This window comes from Coptis chinensis, chromosome 9 (assembly GCF_015680905.1).
Source record: "Coptis chinensis isolate HL-2020 chromosome 9, ASM1568090v1, whole genome shotgun sequence".
Taxonomy (NCBI): domain Eukaryota; kingdom Viridiplantae; phylum Streptophyta; class Magnoliopsida; order Ranunculales; family Ranunculaceae; genus Coptis; species Coptis chinensis.
Window position 1 is genome coordinate 58,631,785 of NC_141464.1, and position 8,685 is coordinate 58,640,469.

At 35.0% G+C, this 8,685-nt stretch overlaps 1 protein-coding gene and 2 pseudogenes across 2 annotated transcripts; 2 read left to right on the forward strand and 1 right to left on the reverse strand.

Moving 5' to 3' along the window:
• Positions 1–787: 787 nt before the first annotated feature.
• Positions 788–3,697, reverse strand: LOC147476981 (cyclin-T1-5 pseudogene; annotated as a pseudogene). The gene is made up of 3 exons (XR_015209786.1): positions 3,693–3,697; positions 3,083–3,361; positions 788–2,412 (listed from the first exon to the last, which is right to left on the reverse strand). The product of XR_015209786.1 is annotated as a cyclin-T1-5 pseudogene (transcript).
• A 504-nt stretch (positions 3,698–4,201) lies between these two features.
• On the forward strand, positions 4,202–7,014 carry LOC147476982 (phospholipase A1-IIgamma-like). The gene is made up of 2 exons (XM_086584611.1): positions 4,202–4,931; positions 6,285–7,014. The coding sequence occupies exons 1-2, from the start codon at positions 4,347–4,349 to the stop codon at positions 6,888–6,890; spliced, it is 1,191 nt and encodes a 396-aa protein (XP_086440737.1). The 5' UTR covers positions 4,202–4,346; the 3' UTR covers positions 6,891–7,014.
• Positions 6,945–8,071, forward strand: LOC147476983 (phospholipase A1-II 4 pseudogene; annotated as a pseudogene).
• Positions 8,072–8,685: the final 614 nt, after the last annotated feature.

Genomic DNA, 8,685 nt, shown 5'->3' on the forward strand with positions numbered 1-8,685 from the left:
TAGTTTTTAGGTTTCTAGGAAGGTCGCCCTTCAAGGGACAAGGTGACCGTTCTTACCCAAAAACAGCTTAGAAAAATGCAATTTGTACAATTAACATGGCACCTACGCCATTTCACCCCAGCAAATCCAGAGACACTACTTATTAAAATCATATTTTCGATGTATGAATGTTTCTCTACGAAAGGGAAGCATTAACCATACTCTTAATCTACTGAGCGGTAATGAATTTTGGTGTTAGATATTCAAATTCCAGTTTACCTTATGCGTAAATCATCAAATGGGTTACAAGCTGGGCGAAAAAGGAATTGGCCATTCAAATAACTACTTCAATTTCTGAAACTAGTCGGAAAAAAACCTTGCCGCCAAGGAAATCTGCTGGAACACCATATAAAAAGAGCCTAAAAATTTGAATCTGGGCCTATCATGGTACAAAATATCGCAATATATAGTGAAATATCACAATAAATATCGAGATTTCAACAAAATATATATAATTATCACGGTAAGTTTAGAGACATATACAACTGCAAATATCAATAATATTTCAACAATATTTATCATATTTGTGATATTTTAAGATATATTGTGATATTTTAAGATATTTTAAGATATTTTGTGATATTTTGTTTAGATAGCAATTTTATTTAATATTTACTATTATATTTCAAATAAATATAAATGATATATAGCGATATATTAAGAAATATATACGATATTTGTCGATATTTTAAATATATCCACAATATTTGCATATCAAACAATATAAAATATCCCAAAAAAAAGAATATATCCACAATACATATCAAAAAATTGAGTATCGATAAACACCCATATCCTGATATTTTGTACTATGCTTTCTATTATATGAAGCTTTACATATACAATTATTATGATTTGGAAAAACCCCATTCTAGTAATAATATTATACAACACCGTAAACAACAAAGGTCATTTTTTCTCTAGCTCTCAATACTTAGCAATCAGGATAAATATATCTAACCTTCAAGATAACAAGGAAAGCGAAGTTGGGAGGGGTGTCAAACTTTAAAACTTTGATGGTTCATACTTCATACAACAGTTTCCAAGATACATGCCGAATAAATAAGGATCGTTGTTACCTGGCCTGACATTTGACCCAAATTCAATAAACCCCTCCAACAGAAATCATTCAACACTGTCTACACCATCCTTCTCCATTCCTTGTTTTTATCCTTCTTTCCTGTCTCGGTGGGTAGAGAAGGATATCTCTCAAGATAATTTTGGCACTTCCACGCGTGCATATGCATAGCCAACAAGTGCATTTTCGTCACACATGATTTTCCTGTCTGTGCCTTTTGTGGTCTCTTTCAGCATAACCATGCCGGCCCAACATGTTACTACCTTCAATGTCATGATGATTCTGTAACCCTGGCGTGTAATCACGCCGCTGCTTCCCTTCCAGCTGATGTTTCTCCGGGCTAACCACCTTTCTTTTCCGATTGCTCAATCTAGGAGACCTCGATCCTGGTCCAGCATCATCAGATAATGGCATTTCCCCTTCTTCCGCATTCTCAGAATCAGGCTCCCATGCTGACTTCCCTATAGATCCCGCATAATTTCCATCTCCTCCCAGATCACTTTTATCCTTCCCATAATTTGGGAGTTCTACATCTGCTCTGTTTGAAGTATTTGTCCAGCTCTGCTTCCTCTCATGCTTGTTTTTCTCATTTTCAGCTGCCAATTCGATACCATTTTCCAGCTCCCTCTCAATGAGACCATCCTCATCCATCAAGTCCGTCTTTTGTGCCACGTCACCACGTGACTTCCTCCTCTTCTCTAGTGCTGCCTTCACCTTATCTTTGTCGAGCTTCTTGATTGCATCTTGTGGTGACCGACGTAAAGTACTACTGGTCTTGTATGAAGTGTTTTCATTCTTCCATTCCCCTGCTTCTTTTATTTCACTTTTTCCAATACCCTTCTCTTGATCTTCCTCATGAAGTCGCTCAGACCCAAATCTGGATCTGTTTGAAGTTTCTCCTTCATTCTCCCTGTGGTGGACCAGGGGGTCCTGCTCAGGACGTTGACGTTCACTTTCACCATCTGGTTTGTGTTCTGAATTTGAACTTCTAATTTCTGTACTCCCATAGTCATAACTTCGATTTTGAGTATTTTTATGAGACCCACCTTGATTATCAGCATACACCTGATCAGACGAGGGCCTAGTTACTGAGGTTGATGATGCCCCAGGCTTCACAGTAGGCGTTCCTTCAGCTTGAGCATAACCATTGGCTAAAACTGACTCCTCATTAGAAACAGAAGTTTTCGCTGTGGCTCGCAGACTAGCCCCACCTGCAGCACTTCCCTCAACTTCACTTCCCTGGGAAGCTGGTACTCGGTTTTGTTCATACAGTTCCAGCATTTGATTGCTAACCTCTGTTCAGTTTCCCACAAAACAGGATAAAGAAAATTTGTTAGAAAATAGTACACCAACCCACCAGAAGACACAAAGATAGCATTAAGGCTGAGTCCAATGGCTCCCTATCCTTTTAAAAGTAGTGTTAAAGTCAATAAACAGGAAATTTAAAATCAACAAAATAGAAATTTAAAAGTCGATAAAAGGAAAGTTTAAAAAGTCGATAAAAGCGATAAAGTGATAAATTTTTCATTAAGAAATTTTAAAATCGATTTTAAATTTTACTTTCAAATTTTTATTTCTTTCTCTATTTCATTGATTTTACTTAGCTTTTAGACAGTGAATATTTTAAAGGAACCACAAAAAAAAGGAACCAGTGTAATCCAGTGTTCTTAATTAAAGATGACCAGATAAGATGATTATAACCCAATTACACAAATTTATTTTTAACCATTATTAGTTACTTTCCTAGCATCCAAAAGATAATGGAAGATCATAATCATCTGATCAGATCACCTCTTTTTCTTGCTTTTTATTTTTATTTTATTTTCTTTTCAAACATCACATGGATGGGAAACTTGAATGATTGGTCCCTTACTCTGCCGCGCAAGTACGCTGTGATTACGACATACTATATCCATTTGACATAGCACTAGTATATTATTGTGGAAATAACGGGAGGATACGAACCCTCCAATTGGCGTGGGGTGACATCAAATTCTTGCCACCAGACCTTCTCACCATCTGATGGGAGCTTCACTTTCAGGAACTTGGCAGCAAGGAAGATGGCACCAGCGGCAATGTGGTGGGGCTTAAATTGCAGGCAGAGCGATGTGCCTTCTGCTTGATTCTCTGCACAGCAGCAGGATCCTTTTTGTGAATAATTTCATAGGAAACAAGGATAACATCCTTAAGAGAAGAGGAGTTTCTTCAACCTTTCCGGCAAGGAACATGCAAACTGTTTCAAGTCTGTGATCATGTCATTTTCCAGTATTAAAATTTAGCAATAATACACATTTGGAAAAAAAGTTCAAAGCCAGAGGGGGGGGTTTGCTACTTTGCTTGGCAACAAATGTGATTTAATCAACTGTTCTTATTATTTGGAATTTTGTAATAAAGGATATGGTTCTGTAGGATTCTTGACGCGTTCAATGGTTGTCAGTTTCAAGTAACAAAACTTGTGAGTTATTTATTTCGCCTAATAAGGACATGCACTGGTTATTTTCTCTCTTTTTTTTTCGATAATCAAGCAAGCGAGCCACTGAACATCTCTTGAAGTACAAAACTTCATCTAACAAACCGCATTTGTACCAAAATTGAAACTGTTTGTCCACTCTAACTTTTTACTAGCTCAATATGTATATTCCCAATTCAATTTGTTTCGAATTCATGGAGCACCTCTATATGCCTCTACTTTCGTTGTTTGCGCATAAAAGGATTTTTGACATATGCCTTCTACAGATGGTACATACATTACTGCTAACTCGAGATATGCCAGATATGTATCGTTTTCCTTTTCGTACTCCGAATGGGCTACTAAGGTCTAAGGCTAGTAGTGCAATATAATGATATAAAACGCGCCCATTTCCATTGCACTATAGCAACAATATAATATTATTAGAAGACAACTTTTTAATGGAAAATTAATTTATTGCATCTCTCAACCTCAAAACGCATTTAAGGATCAAATGGACCATTCACATATGCTATGTATGAAATATGTCCCAATTCAATGACAAATGCGATTTTGATGTCAAACTTGATAAGAACAAAAGTGAATTTTAAGTTTATAAGCATATAAATATACCGATCCTTAACGAAACAACGAGACAACTTAAAGATTTAGAAACCAAACACTCAACATTGCTTCGCCAAAAATATAACTTGTACAATAAAGCTATCTTAAAGTGAGCATTACTGCAAAATCTGTAAATGCACTTGGTTTTTCATAGCAATGGTAGGAAAAATAGCAAAAAGATGGAGGCAGCTCAATGGACAAAACAATTGGAAGAACCTTTTGGATCCTCTTGACATTGATCTCCGTCGAAATATAATTCATTATGGAGAGATGGCTCAAGCTGGCTATGACACATTTGATACTGAGGAGGCTTCAAGATTTGCAGGTTGCAGTCGATATGGAAAGAATAATTTCTTTTCTAAGCTGGGATTAGCTAATGGAAATCCATACGAGTATCAAGTGACCAAGTTCTTGTACGCGACGTCTCAAGTCCAAGCCCCGGATGCCTTTATAATCAAGTCGATGTCCAGGGAGGCTTGGAGTAGAGAGTCTAATTGGATGGGATATGTCGCGATGGCTACAGATGAAGGGAAAACTGCATTAGGAAGAAGAGATATTGTGATTGTTTGGAGGGGGACTGTGCAAGCTGTGGAATGGGTTAATGACTTGGATTTTACACTAGTCTCGGCTTCTAACATACTAGGCGGCACCGATGAACTTAAGGTGCACCAAGGTTGGAATTCGATTTACATGTCAAATGATCCCCGATCACCATTCAATAAGTCTAGTGCCAGAGACCAGGTAATTCCATAACCACTAATAGCACATTTTGATACTTCAAATAAATATATTTACATGACAAAATGTCAAATGATCCATGGTCGATCACCATTTAAAAAGACTGTCACTCTTGTTTTTTTCTTTCTTTATTATTGATATTTTTGTCTAAACTACACGTAAATTGACACAATTGACATAGCACTTATATGCTTTTCTTGCGAGATATGATCTGCTTCTTGAGTTCGAGAGTTCCGAGCCCATTTCATGAAAGTTTTCAAACCACACTGTATAGACAACGAACGCTTTTCAATAAATTAAACCAGTCCTACCATTTTCTGCCTTGCCAGAGTGACCATAACTTAATAAAGCATATTGAGGTAGTCTAAGGAAACAATATAATCTAAAGCCCAGCCTACAGTTAATTTTTTTATTTAACCCCCCACAGATATACCCCTTTTGAGATAACCCTTCATTTTGAAAATTATTACTGATTGCCCCACATTTCAGAGTTAATTTTCCATATTAACAATTTTACCCTTATGTCAAATTTGTAAAAAATCTATATTTTTAACATACGTCTTTGAAAAATTCAAAAATAAATAAATAAATAAAAATATGAAAACTCAAAAAATCCGAAAAATTGAAAAAACAAATGACAAATGACAAAAATAACAAAAACTCGAAAACAAATTAAAAAATATTCGATAAAAGGAAAATTCAAAAAAAAATCCAAAATTTTCCAAAAATTGAAAAAAAAAACAAATTGGGAAAAAAATTCTAAAAAAATTTAAAATAAAATTGAAAAATGCATAAAAATTTGAAAAAATAATAAAACAACTCAAAAATTTTGAAAAAATAATAAAATTCATTTGTTTTCCTATATTTTGAGTTGTTTTATTATTATTTTAAAAAATTTACACATTTTTTCGATGTTATTTTATTTTGCCAAAAAAAAATTCAAATTTTTTTCTGATTTGTTTTTTCAATTTTTGGAAAATTTAGGATTTTTTTTTTAATTTTACTTTTATCGAATATTTTTTAATTTGTTTTCGAGTTTTTGTTATATTTTTCATTTTTTTTTTCAATTTTCCGGATTTTTTTGAGTTTTCAGATTTTTATTTATTAATTTTTGAATTTTCTAATTTTTCAAAGACGTATGTTAAAGATGGAGAGTTTTTACAAATTTGACATAAGGGCAAAATTATCAATTTGGAAAATTAACTCGGAAATGGGGCAATCAATAATGATTCTCAAAATTAAAAAAGCGTTACGAAATTCAAATTGAAAGTTCAAAAACCACCTTCATTTTTCTTGAAAGTCCATTACGAAATATATGCTCGATTAAATAATTAACACTCTAAATTCAAATTGTAGGTCCTTGCTGAAGTCAAGAAACTAATTGAAGAGTTCAAAGAAGATGAGATCAGTATAACCTTCATTGGACACAGTTTGGGTGCGGCCCTCAATACATTAAATGCAGTTGACATTGTGGCAAATGGCTTGAACAAGCCCGAGGACTCATCTAGCCAACCGTGTCCGGTTACTGCCATCGTCTTTGCTAGTCCCCATGTTGGTGATAGCAATTTCAAGCAGTTCTTTTCAAGGTTAGAAAACTTGCGACTATTACGTGTACGAAATGCCATAGATATTGTACCCAATTATCCAATATTGGGCTATTCAGATATTGGTGTAGAGTTGGCAATTGACACTCGAAACTCTCCATACTTGAAGAGTCCTAGAAATATAATTAGTTGGCACAGCTTGGAAGCTTATTTGCATGGGGTTGCTGGAGCACAAAGGAGTAAAGGTGGATTTAAGTTGGAAGTGAACCGTTCTGTAGCTCTTCTGAACAAATCAATGGACGTGTTGAAGGATGAATATCTTGTTCCAAAATCTTGGTGGGTTGAAAAGAATAAGGGAATGGTACAATTGGTTGATGGGTCATGGAAGTTGATGGATCATGAAGAAGAAGACGATTGAAACAAAATATGCTTGGTCGACCTGTAAATTATATATATATGTTTTACGTGCAAAATGTATTTGTGCGAATGTGCGAAAAGATTTTTGATCTTCGGTGAACATTCAAAAAAATATGTAATACTTCCAAAATGTTTATTCCCATGAATAATCAAAGATTCCAGCAAAATTAGAGAAACCCAGCTCAGAGAGTAATTCTTTATTTTTCTGAATCTTGATTTTTGGACTAAAAAAGTAGCTTCAGTCAGCGTAGGCCCTAAGTCAAAAACCACCTTCATTTTTCTTGAAAGTCCATTACGAAATATATGCTCGATTAAATAATTAACACTCTAAATTCAAATTGTAGGTCCTTGCTGAAGTCAAGAAACTAATTGAAGAGTTCAAAGAAGATGAGATCAGTATAACCTTCATTGGACACAGTTTGGGTGCGGCCCTCAATACATTAAATGCAGTTGACATTGTGGCAAATGGCTTGAACAAGCCCGAAGACTCATCTAGCCAACCGTGTCCGGTTATTGCCATCGTCTTTGCTAGGAATATTTTGGTGATAGCAATTTCAAGCAGTTCTTTTCAAGGTTAGAAAACTTGCGACTATTACGTGTACGAAATGCCATAGATATTGTACCCAATTATCCAATATTGGGCTATTCAGATATTGGTGTAGAGTTGGCAATTGACACTCAAAACTCTCCATACTTGAAGAGTCCTGGAAATAAAATTAGTTGGCACAGCTTGGAAGCTTATTTGCATGGGGTTGCTGGAGCACAAAGGAGTAAAGGTGGATTTAAGTTGGAAGTGAACCGTTCTGTAGCTCTTCTGAACAAATCAATGGACGTGTTGAAGGATGAATATCTTGTTCCAAAATCTTGGTGGGTTGAAAAGAATAAGGGAATGGTACAATTGGCTGATGGGCCATGGAAGTTGATGGATCATGAAGAAGAAGACGATTGAAACAAAATATGCTTGGTCGACCTGTAAATTATATATATATATATATATATATATATATATATATATATATATATATATATATATATATATATATGTTTTACGTGCAAAATGTATTTGTGCGAATGTGCGAAAAGATTTTTGATCTTCGGTGAACATTCAAAAAAATATGTAATACTTCCAAAATGTTTATTCCCGTGAATAATCAAAGATTCCAGCAAAATTAGAGAAACCCAGCTCAGAGAGTAATTCTTTATTTTTCTGAATCTTGATTTTTGGACTAAAAAAGTAGCTTCAGTCAGCGTAGGCCCTAAGTTTCTGGTGGCCCGTAGCCAACTCTAAAAATGTGTCATTATGTGTGTCCATTCACATGTCAAAAACAAAAATCGACGTGTTTTTTGCATTGTTAATTATTTGTTTTCTCCTCTTTTTAGTTGAGTGTGAAATAAAAAAGTTGATTTAATGCTTTCATAAGCTTCAATTATGCCTATAATTGTTCTTATTAGTAACTTAGTAAGTGTATATTGCAAGTTGCATGGACAGTTTGACACAAACCAATCTGTGGTGGTGGTCCATTACATAGCCAAAATGATGGGGACCAAAGCACTTGTTTGTGTATTTTGTGGCTTTGTCTCGAGGCAGTGGAATATTTTTGGTACTTAGAGCATCTCTAGGTGGTAGTATCACCTCCCAATTTCTCCAAATTTATTTCCAAACTTCAGAATTTCACGGAAATCCAACTCTAAGTGGAAGCAAATTCGGTCGCATCACTTGTCTAGCCGCATCCTTGAAAACAAATTTAGGATTTGGGATCACCAAAATCTGATGAGCGATTCTGGTAATTGTCATG